The 20,236-nt window shown below is 37.0% G+C and overlaps 1 protein-coding gene across 1 annotated transcript in view; it reads right to left on the bottom strand.

The window, feature by feature from the left end:
- LOC146001368 (pickpocket protein 28-like) overlaps window positions 1-19,654 on the bottom strand; it is a 28,197-nt gene extending 8,543 nt beyond the window's left edge. The window contains exons 1-6 of the mRNA XM_083138682.1: window positions 19,601-19,654; window positions 16,615-16,803; window positions 14,031-14,261; window positions 12,201-12,330; window positions 1,927-2,078; window positions 372-573 (exon numbers count right to left, since the gene is read on the bottom strand). Coding sequence (XP_082994808.1) covers window positions 372-573; window positions 1,927-2,078; window positions 12,201-12,330; window positions 14,031-14,261; window positions 16,615-16,803; window positions 19,601-19,638 — 942 coding nt within the window. The 5' untranslated portion in view covers window positions 19,639-19,654. The remainder of the gene's footprint in view (window positions 1-371; window positions 574-1,926; window positions 2,079-12,200; window positions 12,331-14,030; window positions 14,262-16,614; window positions 16,804-19,600) is intronic.
- Between the last annotated feature and the right edge of the window lie 582 nt (window positions 19,655-20,236).

Below are 20,236 nucleotides of genomic sequence, written 5' to 3'. Positions count from 1 at the left end.
TCATAGATGAATATTATGAACTAAGATGTGAAGCTGATTCATTAGTGCCATCTATGAAGCACCGGTAAAAGCACGATGCTAGAGTTGAACGAGAGTAAAGTGCATTGTTATGACAGAACTAGTGCCTAACATTACAAAAAATGTATTATTTCTTGTTGGGGTCTGAACGACCCCACGTATGGAAACATGGGGTAATGATACAAAATAACAAAATTCACAGAAATTGTTATTGGTACGGGGCTATAATTTCGTATGTTATAAGAACACATTCAGATGTAAGATTCAGTTACTGCTGTGCAATGTAAATTCTTTAAACTGACATTTCTAATAATGAAAAATAACATTTAAGAGGTCGTCAATCATTTCTATACCTTGAAACCATGGCTGACACCAGTGCACTTAGGGTCCATTTCATGGCGTTGAATGTCCAGAGCTATCAGGAGACCGGAGTCAGGTCCTCCTGCCAGTGCCCTTCGAGGCGTAGCATTGAAGCCGCTGTTCTCAGGGTACCCGAAATCAAGAGACCACCCTGTCCAGTCCTCCCACTTTGGGCGCTTGCCAAGTACTTTATACCTAAGCATAAATACACACAAATACGTAAATACACATAAACTAATTATAACATAAAAATTATTATTTACAGCTGATCAGTGGTGATTTATATATATATTGTTGTACTTCCTATATGTGCTATTTGTCGGTAGTCCCCGGTTTTAAGTGTAAAATGCCAGGGGGTATTATATTTGCCGTGGCCCAGGCACCACTATGTCAGAAGGATTAGGGATTGATACTTGTAGTAATCAACCTGTAAATGTATATTCAATCTCCTTCAATACAGTAGATTTACATCACATATATTATATCATATCAACGCCTTAATTAATTGTTAACGTTTATCAAAGCTTGCTCAAAGTCTATTTACACCACAGTGAACTTCACTATTATGTTTTGATACAGCATTAATATCTTAAGACAATTCTCCAAATATATCTGAGTTTTAATTGAACGTAACCTAAACCATTCTAATCGGACAGATGGGCTCGATCCAACCTAAAGCGGCACAAACATACCCTACTCGGCCATACCACAGATAAAGATATATAAGCAGATCTTCATCTAAAGCAGGAAAACCGGTGCACGGACCTCCCACTGGGAACGGCTCCTCGCAAGAAGTTTCGGAATAATACGCTGAGAGGCGCTGAGAGGCACTACTTTATCTGTGGCCATACCCTACATCTCTCTTATGCTCAGAGAAGCTAATGCGGACTGGGCCTACAGTTTAAAGTGGTATTCAAACCACCGTGCAATGTGCCTCAACCTGGGATACAACCACGTTACCAATACGCCATCGGCTCAAGCAAAGGAAAATAATACATGGAAGAACGAAAAATAGAAATTATCATATCTTGTCTGGATTCAAACTCAAGACTCAAATGAGGACTAAAAGTGGTAAACGTTGTAGGTGCCAAAAGCGAAAGTGTTGGGAATCTCATCGTTCCGCACATCAGCCCGTAAGAACGTTCACACTAGTGACCTCTTTATAAGTCCTTTGAACTACTTAGAGGGGTACCAGCCATTTTTCACGTTTACCACATTATAAAGCATGGCACATTTCACAGTTTAAGGTGGAAAACGGTGTTTGAATTATTTTGGCACTTACAGCGTTTACAAATTTTAGTCTTCAAATTACTACCACGTAATTACCAACAATATAACAGAAAGTGACTGTGGTGATTAACTATCAGATATATAGACCTATGTATTGTATACAAGGAAATATATAAAATGTATTACCAGTCAAACCACAACGACCTGAAGAATAAGATCATGCACAAATAATTCCAATTCTTCTATGAATTTTAAAATAAAATCACTAATTTTTAAAAAAATGTCAGCGAAATAAGTACGGTCCATTTTCATACTTACACGTTACCACGATACACGGCCTTTGGTGGCAAATTGTTGAATGCATAACAAAGCCCTTCCTCAGTAACAATGGGTGTGAACACGTCCAAACAATTCACAGGATCCATTCTCCAAATGCAAATCGGAATCATTTCTTTCAGATCTTGTCCAGCCTGTAAAATGTAATACTGGAAGTTTATATTAAATAGTCAATGGCTTTGTGTACTAGTCATGAAGCGTACCTTCATAGAAAATTATTTTATGTACTTGTTGCAAATTTATGTCGAATTTAATCCGATCCGCGATCTTGAAGGTTTTGATTTTTTTCATGTTTCGGCCACGTTTGTTGCTCTGCATCTTAATTTGTTATTGTAGCCTTAATTCCCTCTCGCATAACTGTTGTGCAAACTGTGTAATTGGCTTTATATATATGGAGTAGGGTTTACTTGTATGTGTCTAGAACTAGGCTAGGTACAGGGTGACAATTAATGAACTATATGAAATAAAACCGTCATAATTTCTGAACGGTTCGCGTGATGACGTCCAAACTGCGTGGCTGGCCACAGGGCATGATGGGAATTCGTATGCGCATGCGCACGCAACGTGTTGATGTCGGCCATTTGCAAGTGAAAATGTCACGGTACAGCGTGCAGGAGCGTATATCACTTGTGAAGGCCTATTATGCGAGCAATAACAGTCCGATTGCGGCGCAAAGGAAGTTTGCGACCGAGTACAAGTTAAAGACAACAGGTCCAAGTGTGCTAACAATCAAGAATTTGATTCGCAAGTTTGAGAGAACAGGTAGTGTTTGTGATGTGGTTCATGCAAGACGGAGCTCGACCCCATCGGACCATGAGAGTGTTTGACGTCCTGGAGGAGTATTTTGAGGACCGCATTCTGGCTCTGGGGTACCCAGAGGCCACTGGAAGGGGGCTATGTTAAGGACAAGGTGTACAGAAATAACCCGAAAACCATTGCCGAGCTGGAAACTGCCATTCAGGAGGTCATCGATGTTTCGACACTTCAGCGGGTCATGCAGAATTTTGCTGTTCGTCTGCCCCACATCATCGCCAGAGATGGCAGACATATCGAACATGTCGTAACCTAAATTAGAATGTCTGTAGTGCCGTTTACATGTGCAATACAGTTTGTGTACTACGTGGTTTGTCACTAATTTCCGTTTCATTTCATATAGTTCATTAATTGTCACCCTGTAGCTACACCAGATCATAATCTAATATGTTGGCAATTATACACTTTTCACGACATATGACATTGAGTATGTTCAGATTTGTTAACCAACGTTGATTCTGCTTGACTTTACGTATATGCTTTTGCTGCATGTACTCTGTGTTTTTAAGTTAATTAAGTCTTGGTAATTTATAAATCCTTCTTCTAGGATCCCATTGGCCGATGTTGTGAATGGTAGAATTCGGATGACGCGGTTTGTTTTGACCAGAATTTGAGTTTTTACCTTTGCATGAAGTCATGTATCGTTTCAAGGTCGAGCATTTCTATAATTTGGATGTTTTATTCTGCTCCCTTTGTAATGATTTCTGGTAAGGTGGTACAGTGTCTCTCAAAAGTTTTAGGACAACGACATTTTAAACTAGGCAACCCAATTTACACAAGGCGTTGGTGGGTTGCGTGTAGAGTTAGGCTCAATTTCAGGGTTGCCACATGCACAATAGATATTTATAAAATACGCGAAAGAAATAAAAACAAGTAATATTGTATAAAATTATTAAAAATATCACTATTATATCGCAAGTGACAAAATTATTTCTGATAGAAAAAAAATATGTTTTCTAGTATTTCATCGCTGATGAGGTGAGAGAAAACGAAAGGTGACAAAGGAGAGGAGAAAGAGAAAGCGGAAGGAGAAGAGGAAAAGTAGAGGAGAGAAGAAAGAGAGGATAGACGAGGAGAGTTGAAAAAGATTCTAGGAGAGATGAGGAAAATGGAGCAAGGAAGAGAGAACGAGTAGAGGAGACGAGAAGTAGGGAGTAGAGAGTGAAGTAAAGGAGAGAAAAAGAGAAGAAGGAAAAGAAGAGGAGAAGAGTGCAGTGGGGTCGGAAATCTAAGACAGAAGATACGAGGAGTGGAGATGAGTGGGATGGAGATAAGATGCGAGAAAAGTAGGGAAGGCGATATGAGATAAAAGCAGAGCGAGCAGAAGGAGGGGAGAGGAGAACGAGAAGAGAAGAACAGAAGGGATTGAAGAGAAGAGGTAGTTGCAGAAAATATCGTCTCAGCGTCAAGAATTGATGCATTGGTCAAATTATCGACATGAAACATTCAATAACATTTTGAAATGTATTGGATCGGTTCGGAATGCCTTTTGGCTTAGTTCAGAGCAAGGTAAAATCTTCCATGTAAGGTCTTTGTTTTTACCTGCAATTATACCACTAAAAACATGAATGTAATCTGAATATTTATAAGAATCATCCAATTTTTGTCCACTTCTCGGTTCGTTGAAATGGAGATTTTGTAATTTCATGTTTCCCCTCCCCCCATCGTTAATTCCAAACTGAATCATTCCGTTTCACACGGCGTGGACAATGAACACAATGGGATAGGTCTAAAACTGACGAAAATTTTCTGCCACCGGAAGGGTTTGAACCTACGACCATCTGATTGACAGTCCTGAACGGTAAACACTACCCTACAAGCTTTCGCTCCTGAAAGTAAGTAGAAGGAGCTGACCAATGTGAAATGTAGATGCAACTCTCCTCCTACATGTAATGTGCAACCAATACTTGTTTGTAGCAAAGAAAACGAAGGTAGTACGACTCGGCGAAAACATTTAATGGAGAATTGCACATGTTGAAAACTTTTCATTCGATATTTGCGGAGGTATCCTTGCATTGAACTCGAGTGGGAAAGGGGTAAAATTAGTATGTCCTGAATTGCCACAAATATAAATAGTTATTTCATTAATATTTGTCAATGTCTTTGAAGCAGTACACAATTATCGTTAGGGTATCATAATTCAGGATGATATACATGAAAATATCCCTTTGAATGTGTGTCAATTCATTTATTTGTTTATTTTTTTTATAAATTCCATTTGCAGAACAATGTAGCCACTATACATTGCTATTACAAATAATGTTACCATTCCCTTGTTTATACATAGTAAAAGGAGAATTAAAAGAAGAACACCTAGTATGGAGGATCGAACGTGGGACCGCAATCAATGCTTTCAAGATCTCTAACCAATACACTACGCCCTTTGTTTCCCTTGGAGCAACAGTTCTTAATTATTCTGTCGCGTGAATATTGTAAACGTTATCCAGCAAAAATAAGTTCAATACTCTGATATAGCTAGCTCTGTACTTCTAGAATTACTCTATACACATGCATTTCAAATTTAACTCTGAATTTATTTCTTCGTTTTTAGTGTATCTAAGCTTGTGAATATACTTTATTTGTAACTTTATAACGGTTACATGAACATCTACGAAATAGTTCCTTATAATAACCTCCGGTTGACCAAGTTGCCAATATAAACAAATGGAATACAGATTGTCTTCGAGCTTACATTGTTAAAAACAAAGCGGATACACGTATTATTATCCCAATACTTATTCAATAAGGTTTCTTGTTTGTCAGAAATTACCACTTAAACTATTGCATGTTGAGCTAGTGCCCACCTAGCCGCCTCTGATGATATCTATCATTCTTCAGATTCTCTTTAAAATTCGACTCTGGTCACTTGTAACTTGCTGGGTGCAGACACTGTGCATCGACGCGATAAGAAGCGGCCTTGAATAGCGTGAGTGAGTCACTTTGAACGCGAGCAAGCTACGCTACCAAGCTTGTCTGCCTTTGAAAACCAAGTCACTTTTTTCACCGTTTCCGAACGCGATTGCTATTGTAGAAATATATATTCTCTCAAAAGAGCACGAAAGGAAATTTGACCAATATTCTCCCGTCGTTTAAAACCAAATATTATCTATTAAAAGAAAAGTTCACGATTGTCAATAAACCTATCTGAGCATAAGGTGGACGTAAATAATAAATTTAATAGAAAGATTCTCCAAAATTTCTCTCCCACTGTCTACGTCAGGCCAGTTTTTACCCAGGAGTGTGGCATGGGGGCCATGTCCCCCTCGAATCCTGAAAAAAAATATTTAAATGTGCACCTATCAATAACTACGAAAATAACATCGTCGATTTTAGAAATGTGTAAAAATTTCAATTTTGTTCTTACATAAATGAATCTGTTTCTTGCGCAAAAGTCTTCAGGCTGCAATATTGGATAGTTTTAGTTTTATAATCATTGATGCAAGGCTACCAGACGTCCGATTCAGCGATTTTGTCCGGACAGTGCGTTACTTTCAATCCCTGTCCCGACTTTTTCGAACTGCAATCGTGATGCGAGAATGTATCTTTATATTGCTTTTTCTTAACTCACAATTAGACATGTTCTTTATAACTAACTAACTCTCTAGCCTTCTTAAACCAGAAGGTTCATGACTGCAGCAACACAGGCCTTCCATCTGTCCCTATCTTGAGCAAGTTCTATATACTCTTTCCCATCCCTACCGATTTCCTTTAGGTCCATCTCAACGTTGTCCCTCCATCTTCGTCTTGGTCTTCGGGGTGTAAGGGGTGACCTTCCACTTAGTACACCCAAATGTCAACCTCACTTACACGTTAGTGCACCCTGGACTGAAGACTAACGAGGCTCTGGCGACTGGCCCCATGGCCAGTATAATTTTGTTTGTGTTGTCCTGTGTTTTGTCCTTATTTGTGCTGAGTGTTCTTTGCAGCCTCGGCTTTTAACGAAAGTCAGAACATTTTAATATTTTATGATTTTACTTAAGCAACGTTAGAGTTGTTATGTGAAACGATAAGGGGCTGGACCCCGTATAGTGTGACGGGTGCAAAATAGCCTTAGTGCTAACGCACCCAAAATTTTAAAATCAAATTCAAATTCAAATTCGTCTTGGTCTTCCTACAGGACTCTTACCATCAGGTTTCCCAACAAGAATCCTGTAAACTCCTCTTTCCTCTACCATTCGTGCCACATGGAATGCCCACCTAAGTCTTCTTGATTTCATTATTCTAATAATATCTGGACATGAATACAAATTATGTAGTTCTAAATTATGTAACCTTCTCCACTCACCTATCTCCTCATCCGTTTTAGGCGCAAATATTTTCCTAAGGATCTTATTTTCAAATACTCTCAATTTATGTTCCTCTTTCAATGTAAGTGACCAAGTTTCACACCCATATAATACTACAGGCAAAATTACTGTTTTGTATATTTTAACTTTTAGTTTCTTAGATATTAGACGAGAAGAAAAAAGTTTATGAAGAGAAAAGTAACATGCATTTCCTGAATTAAGCCTTATTTTTATTTCCTCTTTAATATTTTTTCCATTTGTTAATATTACTCCCCGCCCGGAGATCCGAATGGGGGACTATTTTACCTCCAGAATATTTTACCATCGGAACATCCATGGCCTCATATTGCTGATTCTTGACATGTCTTTTTACAGTGCAGAGTTGTCAGCTCTACGCCTAACCCCCAATATGAATGGAATGCTACTGTAGCTAGCTTCAAAATTTGTAGCTGGGGCTGTAGCGGCGCTATATTTTGAGAATTTTAGCTGTAGCTGTAGCGAAGCTACAAAACACCTGTAGTTGTAGCGAAAATTTCGCTACAGCTACATTTCTTCTCAGCATTTTGAGATAAATTTTGAATGTGCAACAGCGTTAAAAATAATTCGACAATAACGCTTACAATAAAGACATGTTCTTTATTGTAATAATAATTCCTAGTACGCAATATTTAATTTATAAATATATTATTTTCTAAACATAGAATTATCAATGGCGCTCGCACTATTTGAACCATTTTGTAATATCTCTCTCTCTCTCTCTTATATATACAGGGTGTCGCAAAACTCTTTCAACAACGCTGGGGTGCTGGTAGATATCATGAAAACAAGTAACTTTTCCCTATAAAGTTTACCTCGAAAGCGCTTAGTATCTGCGCTATAAGCGCTTAAAATCTATCCTGTACGTATGCAACCCAACACAGCAAACGCTTGCTCTGACATAACTACCAGGGGCGCGTGGCAGGGTTGCCACTAGCGTTCCTCGTTAAGAGAAACTACTTGAAAACAACAACTTGGGAGTCTTGCCTGAGCAAAATCCATAACATTAATGATACTTGCGATGTTGTAAGAAGCATTGACAGTATTTATAAACTGACCAAGACAAATAATGGACAGATTGAAATTCAAGATTACTCATTCTAAAATATCTCGATAATTGATTGATTGATTTGGTTTATTTTAATTCACTTTTCTGCCACCTTTAGCTAATCGCGAAGATGAGGATGATGTGATGAAATGCCACCTTGTCTAGGCCAGAATTTCAACCCGAGACACCTGCCGCCGTAGCGAGGAGCTGTGCTAACCACATCACCACGGAGAGTTTCGTGTATCATGCAATATCAACAATTGCAAGGGACACGTGAGATGGGGAAATCCACGAACTAACAAATGTAAATAATACGCAAATGTTCAATACGAGTGCCCTTTACAGTTCAGCGCTTGATATAAGTATGCATTCCTTGGCTTTGGTTTTTAATAAGCACTAGTTATAATGTGTGAATTTATTCATGTCTAAACGACGTTTTCCATTAAATTGAAAGTCGGAGTCCGTGGCGGAGTGCTTAGAACATCGCGATACGATGCCAGGGATCATGGATTCGAATCCCGGCTTGAATATGAATGTTTGTGAGTTTCCACTCATCAATTTCATCATATCATCACTCATCCCCATCTTCGCAAATTAGCCAAAAGTGGCACAAAATGCGAAATAAAATAAAGCAAATCAATCAATCAATGAATCATTAAATTAACAGAGCCTTGCAATTATTTCATTATGAGACGAACACGATTAGCAATAACGCTAGCACAGATAGGAATAATTTTCAAACAAATTGTAATAATATTATAGTCTGCGTGTTCGAAATGAGGCAGCAAACACATCATGTTTACATGTGTTCGTTCGTGGATTTCCGCCATCTCACGTGTCCCTTACAACTGTTGATATTGCATGATACACGAAACACTCCGCGGTGATGTGGTTAGCACAGCTCCTCGCTACGGCGCAAGGTGTCTCGGGTTGAAATCCTGGCCTAGACATTGGTGTCATTTGTTATTTCATCACATCATCATCAGTTTCGCGATAAGCCAAAGGTGGCAGAAAAGTTAATTAAAATAAACCAAATCAATCATGGAGAAATTTTAGAATGAGTAATCTTGAATTTCAATCTGCCCATTATTTGTCTTGGTCAGTTTATAAATATTGTCAATGCTTCTTACAACATCGCAAGTACCATTAATGTTTTGGATTTTGCTCAGGCAAGACTCCCAAGTTGTTGTTTTCAAGTCGTCTCTCTTAGCGAGGAACGCTAGTGGTAACCCTGCCACGCGCCCCTGGTAGTTATATCAGAGCAAGCGTTTGCTGCGATGGGTTGCATACGTACAGGATAGATTTTAAGCGCTTATAGCGTAGATACTAAGCGCTTTCGAGGTAAACTTTATAGGGAAAAGTTACTTGTTTTCATGATATCTACCAGCACCCCAACGTTGTTGAAAGAGTTTTGCGACACCCTGTATATAAATTTGGGTCTGGCCCCTCCCTCAAAGAAATCCTGCGTATGGGCCTGGTCTACGTCAATGACAGAAATGCAAGCAATATTTTTATTTAGTTTTAACCCAATTAAAGGAATGTGGAAGAATTTAAAAGAAATAAGAAAGAGCAGAACGACTGTTACTCTACTTTAAAAATTGTAGTTCTTCGAGGAAGAAAAATAAGAAGTATATACTCCAGCACCTTAACACAGTGTCCCACGAGTCTCTCTTGACTAATACTGTCAAATGTGAAGTCATTTTATGAATAAAATTTTCCGCCTGTTTACGTCTAACGTTGCGCAGATTTGGTAGTTCGCAAACGGTGTAATTATTTCGTGTTACCTTACGCAACAGCAAATACATTTCGTAAGACTGTTCTGAACACGACACTTACGTCAGTAAACAATCATTTCGTCTGTTGCAGTATCACAGGAAAAGAATATCGTCCTGCAATATTCAAGCCTCTATATATTTTCCATTAATAATCTCAATAATAAGTTAGAAGAAATAACTCGCATTTTCACAACTACCAATATTCTCGTTTCTCTTCATCACTTCGAAAATTAATTCCGAAGATATCTGCTATACTACAAGAAAGCAATTCAAAATTAGAGTAAAAGTTCAAATACATGTATACCCAACGACATTTACAATATTGGAGGGACAGAATACTTAAAAAATGTTGTTTCAATCGAAGGTAAGGGCGTGGTGTAGTGGTTAGAGTTCTCGATTGGGCTGCTAGCGGTCCCAGGTTCGAGCCTCCATACTAGGTGTGGAGTGCATGGTAGCATTATTTGTAATAGCAGTGTATAGTGGCTACATTGTTCTGCATATGGAATTTATAAAAAAAATAAACAAATAAATGAATTGACACACATTCAAAGGGATATTTTCATGTATATGATCGTGAATTATGATACTCTAACGATAATTGTGTACTGCTTCAAAGACATTGACAATTATTAATGAAATAACTATTTATATTTGTGGCAATTCAGGACATACTAATTTTACCCCTTTTCCCACTCGAGTTCAATGCAAGGATACCTCCGCAAATATCGATTGAAAAGTTTTCATCATGTGCAATTATCCATTAAATGTTTTCGCCGAGTCGTACTACCTTCGTTTTCTTTGTTACATTACATGTAGGAGGAGAGTTGCATCTACATTTCACATTGGTCAACTCCTTCTACTTACTTTCAGGAGCGAAAGCTTGTAGGGTAGTGTTTACCGTTCAGGACTGTCAATCAGATGGTCGTAGGTTCAAACCCTTCCGGTGGCAGAAAATTTTCGTAAGTTTTAGACCTATCCCATTGCGTTCATTGTCCACTCCGTGTGAAACGGAATGATTCAGTTTGGAATTAACGATGGGGGGAGGGGAAATATTAAATTACAAAATCTCCATTTCAACGAACCGAGAAGTGGACAAAAATTGGATAATTCTTATAAATATTCAGATTACATTCATGTTTTTAGTGGTATAATTGCAGGTAAAAACAAAGACCTTACATGGAAGATTTTACCTTGCTCTGAACTAAGCCAAAAGGCATTCCGAACCGATCCAATACATTTCAAAATGTTATTGAATGTTTCATGTCGATAATTTGACCAATGCACCAATTATTGACGCTGAGACGATATTTTCTGCAACTACCTCTTCTCTCCAGTCCCTTCTGTTCTTCTCTTCTCTTTCTCCTCTCCCCTCCTTCTGCTCGCTCTGCTTTTATCTCATATCGCCTTCCCTACTTTTCTCGCATCTTATCTCCATCCCACTCATCTCCACTCCTCGTATCTTCTGTCTTAGATATCCGACTCCACTGCTCTCTTCTTCTCTTCTTTTCCTTCTTCTCTTTTTCTCTCCTTTACTTTACTCTCCACTCCCTACTTCTCGTCTCCTCTACTCGTTCTCTCTTCCTTGCTCCATTTTCCTCATCTCTCCTAGAATCTTTTTCCACTCTCCTCGTCTATCCTCTCTTTCTTCTCTCCTCTACTTTTCCTCTTCTCCTTCCGCTTTCTCTTTCTCCTCTCCTTTGTCACCTTTCGTTTTCTCTCACCTCATCAGCGATGAAATACTAGAAAACATATTTTTTTCTATCAAAGAATTTTGTCACTTGCGATATAATAGTGATATTTTTAATAATTTTATACAATCTTACTTGTTTTTATTTCTTTCGCTTATTTTATAAATATCTATTGTGCATGTGGCAACCCTGAAATTGAGCCTAACTCTACACGCAACCGACCAACGGCTTGTGTAAATTGGGTTGCCTAGTTTAAAATGTCGTTGTCCTACTACTTTTGAGAGACAATGTACACTGTGTTGCCACACTAGACATGCATCTGCAAGAATTGTCCAATATATTAAATAGTATTATCCTTTTTTCATCGTCAATGCGTCATTTGTAAGTAGTGGGTGAAGTTGTTCTAGATGCGTATTTCTTTGTAAGCTAGATTGCGAACATTTTCACTAAAAGTTAGACCTTCAGCATAAGGTTTCTGTTTCATTAAAAGCAAATTGCGTCAATTGTGAGAACTGTAATTCAGTCGTGTTTATAAGTAATGAAGTATCATTTCTTTATCATTTACAGCTTACATCGGCTTAAAATTCATGAAGAACTGAACGTTACTAACCTTGTAAAGGAAATTAAGAAATTCGTCGTCCACGACACTGGAGTTAGAAGTTTGGAAGGTGTTGAAGGCGTATTCTTTTCTCAACCAGTTAGGCAAACAGGCCAATTCGGTATATGACGCTCGACGATCCCTATATGACAAGGAAAAGCAAACCCTTCCTTCAGAAAACAGACGATTCCTTTTTACATCATTTACAAATATTGGGCTACCCAGAAATATTCTAACGATGGCATATATCACCAAATCTCTCTTTTCTTCTGTGTGATGTCCAGTTAAAAGTAACGGGGTTACAGTTACTCATTTTAAAAAGTAACTCAGATACAGTTAACGGAACTTGAAAAATACCTGTAAGTTACTTTTACAGAGACGTTCTACTGAAAAGTTTCTTACAAACAAATTACACACAATCAGTGATAAATAATTTTAACGAAATAAACATATGATGACTTATATATGTTTTATTTATGTTTCTGGTTCATAATAATATAAGTATTCATATATTTGTACTACTACCATAAAATGATTAATTTTATTTTACTCTCCCTACATGCATATGACTTAAACGGTAACAGTTTCATGCATCGGAGACACATTTCTTCAATTTTACACAAGAAACTACTTACGGAAATGAGTTTGTCCAAGGTTTACAACCTCCGTCGATATATATTCTTCCTAAAACTTCATTCTACAATGCAGCAGAACAATAAATAATCACTTTTCATGTAATAATATTGCGCATTTTGTGAAAATCGACAACATCATGCCGTTGTTTCCAAGATGTACCTGCAGATGGCTCTAGCGTCGGAAGTCACGCGATCTCGCTAGTGGAATCAGGGTTTCCAAACGCGCGATTTTTTTCGAGAAACGCGAGTTTTTTTTCTTCGAGAAACGCGCGGTTTTTTTCGAGAAAGAAAAATGGTTTTTCGATGAATTTAGGGGTGAAATGGGTGCTAATGGAACCTAACCTAACAGGCCTAACCTAACCTCGTGTGAATGGTTCGTGGGGCTACCCGTGGATGGTTTTTGGGGCTAACGTCAATGGTTTGTGGGGCTACCCGTGGATGGTTTTTGGGGCTAACGTCAATGGTTTGTGGGGCTACCCGTGGATGGTTTTTGGGGCTAACGTCAATGGTTTGTGGGGCTACCCGTGCATGGTTTTTGATCCCCGGTTTTTTACAACTTTCATGCACAATAGAGTTGGAAACATTGATATTCGAAAACAAAAGAAGCGTTACAATTCGCAAAGCAAGCGATATCGCACCGTGACGTGCTTTCCGTAGCATTAAGGAAAATGGTTTATTTTAGCAGAAAAAGTGTTTGTTTTCGTGCAAAAAGCATATTGGCACCTTCCACTATGTTCCGCAATACATAATTGGTAAGTACAAAACACAAGAAAGACAAAATATCCGATTTAAATGTGTCTCCGATGCATGAAACTGTTACCCTATAATAATATAAGTATTCATATATTTGTACTACTACCATAAAATGATTAATTTTATTTTACTCTCCCTACATGCATATGACTTAAACACTTTCTCAATACCTCCTTTCTAACTGGATAACCACGCAGCAATTCTCCTACACTCTTCCCGCTCAATGATACATAAGGCGTAAATGTTCTAAATTTAGCATGCAATGAAGCCTAGCTTCCTTGCATTAAGGGCTTCCACGTAAATCCTTTCACCTTAGCACCTAGAGAAGACACAAAGTAGGAAACAGAGTTGCTAAATTCGCTAATAATTTAAGTGCCATAAAGTAACTTAAAATTTTAAAACACTAAGAAAACATAACACAACGTATTATGGGACTAATTTCTATCATACATACCATAACTCTCTCTCGGAGTAGTTCGCTAGAAATTGTGTGTAGTTGAACACAGTCTGACGTACTTTATTCGTGCTGCAAATTGTCACTGCTGGAAACGGAACATGTGATATTGGGATCGGTCTTTCTCCGAGCGATACTATGACAGGCGAGTTCTTCCATTTATTCCACACACCATTTATCAAGTAGATGCAAGTAAAGAGTGCCAAAGTAAAAGACACTATCCAGAATATCCTATAAAAACAATATATTTGCATTGTTATCTAAGAAAACAGAACATAGCTAATAGTGAATTAAACCTAATTCAGTTATAATTAAGAAGGGTAATTTTTTTGTCTCATCGTATGATACATTACAACATAATGGATGTAACAATCAAATAGTACTCTTACTCTTTTTTCAGTGGCCTCCGTACGGTCAATGTAACATATGAAATACAGAAACCTACTCAACTGTAACAGGGTGCATCCTTTCTGTGAGATATGTGGTTGAAACTTGAAATGCGGTTAGGTCATCATACCAATGTGAAAATATCAAGTTACTTCAGACAGGTTCCATGTGGCAAAATCTTAAAATCCTGTGACGTACGTAACATAGCAACGTCTAGTGCAACAGCTTATCTATGACTACTTCATGTGACGCAGGGTTGCTAACTACATGTTTCTGGATTGTTGAAGCGCGTGCCACATTACTTGTGACCAGCAGTTCTTTTCTTTGTTCATGTTCATGTCCATGTCCACTTTATGTAGCCTTACAATATTTTTTGAAATTCTAGCTAAGTCTTGCCACCTCAGTGGCTCAGCTCGTCCAGTGTTGAACTTAGAATCTAAACCTTCCAAGGTACTGGATTTCAGTCCAAGCCATGAAATATCTGGTACACTGTCTTCATAATTTCATCTACGTCATCTAATGATCATTCATTGTCACGTTAACATATGGAGACGGAGATTCAAGGTCAAGAAAAGAAATTAGGAAAGCAGTCAATATACATTCATTTCTTGAAATTAATTGAGACAATAGTAACGTAATACTAAACAAAATTCCATGGAACAACAGTCCTTTGAGACCCAAAGTGGCCTTGCACTGGAGGGGGGGGGTATGTGATCAAATCCCATCGCCACTGTTTTCTGGCTTCTGAAACTGGAACATAACATGCAATGTTCGAGAAAATTCTCACTTTTGAGAGAATAGTATTATAGCATTATGCTGTTTTAAACCCACTTATGCTCAGAATTTGAAATGGAATCCCATATGTTACATGTGCTCTCTTCGGAATCGAACTAGAACCTCTTGAATAGATTCTTAGTCTATGAGGAATATATAAAATCTATGAAAGTAAAGAAAAATGTGATAATTTGGCCAATATTAAATAACTTCATTTATTAGAAAAGTGCTCTCAAAACTGAACGTTTCATGTGAAAAAAGTTAACAGATTTTTTTTTACACAAAGGGGAAATCAATAAAGCAAGGTCACAAAGTTGTACCTACTTTCATGGAAGAACCGTTCACGGTAGATGTGCATCTTTGTAAAATTTACTAATTCCATGAAGATATATATCTTAATATTATTGTTATTGCCATCAACTAACATGCCATCATGTCATATGCTTATATTCTTTTCAAAACAAGTAATTTAAAAGAACGCCAAGGTTGAATGTAAAGATAAGCTGTGTAATTGTCAAGTAATTTAGTATTGGTAGATATACCGTTGTAGATGAATTGTAATGTTGCGTGTTAATTATTGGTAGACGATGAACTGTAGATAATTGTAAAGAGATATTTCTCTCGTTTCCAATGAATTTATGTCTAATAAAAGTAGGGAAGATTATCCGCACCGGTAATTTGAGCATGATTTCTTATTATTTCAAAAGAGACATTGAAGTATTTAATGTGCCATAAATTCATATTATAGTAAATATCAAAGTGCTTTGTTCTTCCACATAGTACACCCTGGGCTAATTTTTGCAGACTAGAGAGGCTATGGCATTTGACTCTCAGTCAGTATCTGTGTGGCTCATGTTGGGTCTGTCTTTCATCAACTTCATCTTTCACTTTTCATTCCCATCTTCGCGATTAGTAAAATTTGCAGAAAATCTAAGTACTAAATAAAACAAATCAATCAATCAGAGTGCTTTGAATAATCGTTAGCTAATAATAATTAATATAAATTATATTTTTATAACTTTTCACATTATTTTCCATTGTGTGGAAAATCAAATTATTTCAAGTGTTGTCCTGTGATATTTAAATGAAAAGTGTCTTGTTGAATGTCGTTACAGGCAATAGGAATGATAGAGTATATTTGGACATAATCATTTCAATTATCCCAATTAATCATAACTAAAATTATTGTTTCTCGATCCCATTACTATTTATTCGTTGAAGCAACGTGATTACTCTGAAGCTTTCGATTCTCAGTATTTTAACAATTTGAAATTTTAGAATAATGAATTTGTGTTATTGACTTTTTTACGCATTCATACATTTCTAAGTTGGAAAATTCTTGCTAAATATCTTTGTGGTTTGGTTATCTCTAAAATGTTTCGAAATTTACCGTTACTTTATTACAAGAAGATTGTCGACTTACCTTTCAATAAGAAATCTGTCCTCCTCACCCACATATCTAAGACCATGAAGAGATGTATTACCGCAGTAGATTTGTATCTTCTTCAAAATCCTCGCAAGAAACCTGGGTTTGGGTTGAGAATCTTCAGCGCTCTCCTTGTACTGAACATTTATCACTGTAGAGTTAATCGTATTGCTAGGTTTCTTTAATCTGCTGAAATGGAACGATTCTGCTTTCATTTGTTGCATTTTCATGTTTGTGTTAATTTTTTTTATGGTGGGTGCATTTACAAATGAAAACCTATTTAAATTTTTGTTTTGTTTGTCCATTTAGTTTCTTTACTCCCATTTTAACGTTTTCTTTGAAATCCGAAATAAATCCAAAACTGCCTACAGCGGCAAAAATTGGTAATGTTTTTTAGGTGTCGATATACAGGGTGAGTCTGTAATTTCGTAACAGCTAACAGTTTCTATATAATCTATGTTATTTCGTTAAAATACATGGGCGAGTAGAAAAGTGGGGTGGTACCTGTGTGATATCTTGAAAAATTCAAATGATAGAGAAGATTGACATAGAGATAAAGTTTGTAAGATCTCTTCACTTCCGAAGGATTTCTTTCATTTTTTTTTTTTTTTTGTTTCGTCAACCGTTATTAAATGGGAACCCAGACTTGACAGTTTTAATGATTCTGTATATTCGTAACCAACTAAAAGTTTTCAAAGTGGGGACAAATTGCAAAAAGCATCTATGTCATAAAATAAAACTCCATAGAGCAAGTCGAATGGTGAAGTTGATCTCCGTGGCGAAGTGGTTAACAAAGCGGTAGAACGCCAGGGGTCCGGGTTCGAATCCCGGCATGGGTGTTCTTTACGATGCGTTCAATTTTATCACTCATTAACCCTTCGTACACCAAGGTGGGTTAAAAATTGTCCATACCTCGATTCGGATAAGAATTTTTATGGATATTTCTTTAGTATCATGTCATAACTCAGGTTTTGTGTCAAAAATAATTTAAATTTTATTTTCTGTCATTCAATACTTTTCATTTCTAGATAATAACCCAAAATTTAAAAAAAGTTTTCGTGGTGGTCATAAAGTACCCACCCTTGGTGCAACGTGTTACCATAATGTGCATGTAAAAGAACCAAAAACAGGAAGAGGAAGATGTGTTCTTTGTTGCAAAGAAGCCAGATCAAAATATGTACAGTTGAACAAGTTAACAAAAACAACAATTGTATGTGGAAAATGTGAAGCCTTTGTTTGTGGAAAACATAGTGAAAAAAGTCACGTGTGCCGCTCTTGCAAACGCAAGACTATTGATTCAGAGTAACCAACAATGACTTTTGGAAAGTAATATAAGACAATAATGCTTACTCTGTAGCTTCCAACAACAAAAATAATTTATGTCTGTAGTACTACGTCATTGCTCTTATAATTCGGGAAATATGTGAATAGAATTTCCATAATGTTAAAATATATTGTAAGAATAACACATAAAAATGGTGATATACTTAATAGAATTTCCATAATGTTAAAATATATTGTAAGAATAACAAATAATAAAGGTGATATACTTAATACCTTCTTTGTTCGTAGCCTTCAGTTGTCTTAGTTTTTAGTTACTACAAAATAGAGAAGAATATTCAATTTTCTGGGACAGAAAATAATGATTTATGTCTTGGACATTTTTAACCCTCCCTTGGTGTGCGGTGTTACGCGTAACCCCTTGGTGTAATTAGGGTTAAGGTAGAGAGCTCCATACATTCGTAATTTCGGCGTTGTGTGGAGGTGATGTGATCAGCACCAGTGGCGAACACTCTCTAGTGGTAGCACCTACTACCGTTATCTATGGAGTGGATGGTCAGCCAGCATCAAATTTAATGATGAACATTTTTGTCAACATTTTGAACGTGAAACGATAGATAAAGTGCCATAAATACATAGGTCGAAATATGAAGGGGTGGGTTTGTAGCTCCTATTACCCTACTTTCGAACTGAGCGTTCGCCACTGATTAGCACCACGCTCCGGTCGCCTATAACACTAAAGGTAAGCCCTCAGATAACATTTTCTTTAGAGCTGAGTGAGGACCAGAGCCACTCTATACGGGGACAGTACTGCAAAAATCTCCCACTGAAATCGCCCTCCCTGAGAATCGAAACCTGGACACCCGCAAGACAACCAGACGCCTTCCTATTGGACTTTCGCGGCTCTGTTGTAATTTACACATACAGCATTGCAGGCTATTGTATTTATTACATACGTATGTGAATTATTTCCATGGTACCCACAAGTTCTTTCCTAAATTACAATATTGATCTGTGTACAACTGTAATTAAACTGTAATTAATATTTGTTGTACAGTGGGATGCACAAATATTACCCAGCAAATTATTCCACACCATGCTTATTCTCTTTGTATTTACGCAATGAGAGCTTCAAGAATGGAAGCAATTCGCCAAACAAGTTGCTGATAATTCTTGCACCAGTGTACAGACAACGAAGTTATGTATAAGGTGTGTTTTATACAGCGTATATTGATACACTTGTAGGTTTCATTGTATCTTCTGCAAATATACTGTATAAAGAAACAAACTACCAGAGTACTAAGTGAGGTGAGTGTGCGTAAAAATCAATTCCTTAATTGATGAAAATTGCAATGGACAATTTTCCGAGAAATACTTGTGCATCCCATTGTACAGTGGGATCCATGAGTATTACCGTGCAAATTGTCCATCACCATGTTTGTGAATTTTATTTGACCCAATAAAAGCTTCAACAATTAAAATAAAACTCAAAACAAGCTGTCGACAACTTCTGCACCAGCATACAGAAAAGTCCATCGCTTAAAAACACATAGGATGTAAGAGAAAAATTAATGAAAATAGTCATGAACTATTTGCACGGTAATACTAATGGATCCCACTGTATTTACCTAGTCTTCCGTAAATCCTCTCCAAATTATCCAATATATTAATCACGAATATCCAATAATGATCGTATACTCACCCTTCTGGTGTAGTTCCGACACTTATGCTCAAAGGCATTGCTGATTGAATTAACTTTGGCAATTGACCAGCAAATAGATTGCGTATTTGCCACAAGACTCGCTTCCATGGAACTAGCTCAACAGCCTGAACCCTTGTTTGTTGATAGGGACATGATAATGATCATGCGCAAATTGTCCCTGAGGACACACAAGAAAATATGGTTTGATACACCATGTGCCTACGTATACACAATTGGTTTGTTTATTCTGTAACGATCGATTCCGTATTTTGAAGACGACGTTACGTTGTATTTATCGTGATCAGAATGTCATTCAGAACAGTTAAAGTTCGTAATTAGCTTTTTCCTTCCTGAAGCTAGATCATTTTTATCATTACTAATTATTTATGTTCATAAAAATGATAATGTGCAATGTCAGAAACCAAACTTGTATCACTATAAGTTCATTATACTCATAATGTGTTCAGTTTAATAAAAACTTATGTTGTACATTATTCAGGGTATTTATGTCATTCTTTTCGGGTGGTAATCATAATATTGTAGGTAAATATTCAAACATATACCAAATCAATTTTGTGGTTTGCTTTAAATTTTATACCATATAGTTTAATGGTATCCTATACTATATCTTTTTAT

The sequence above is a fragment of the Lepisma saccharinum genome, chromosome 17 (genome assembly GCF_977018435.1).
Source record: "Lepisma saccharinum chromosome 17, izLepSacc3.1, whole genome shotgun sequence".
Classification (NCBI taxonomy): domain Eukaryota; kingdom Metazoa; phylum Arthropoda; class Insecta; order Zygentoma; family Lepismatidae; genus Lepisma; species Lepisma saccharinum.
Note: the sequence above shows the minus strand (reverse complement) of the source record. Positions and strands in the feature narration are given on the sequence as shown.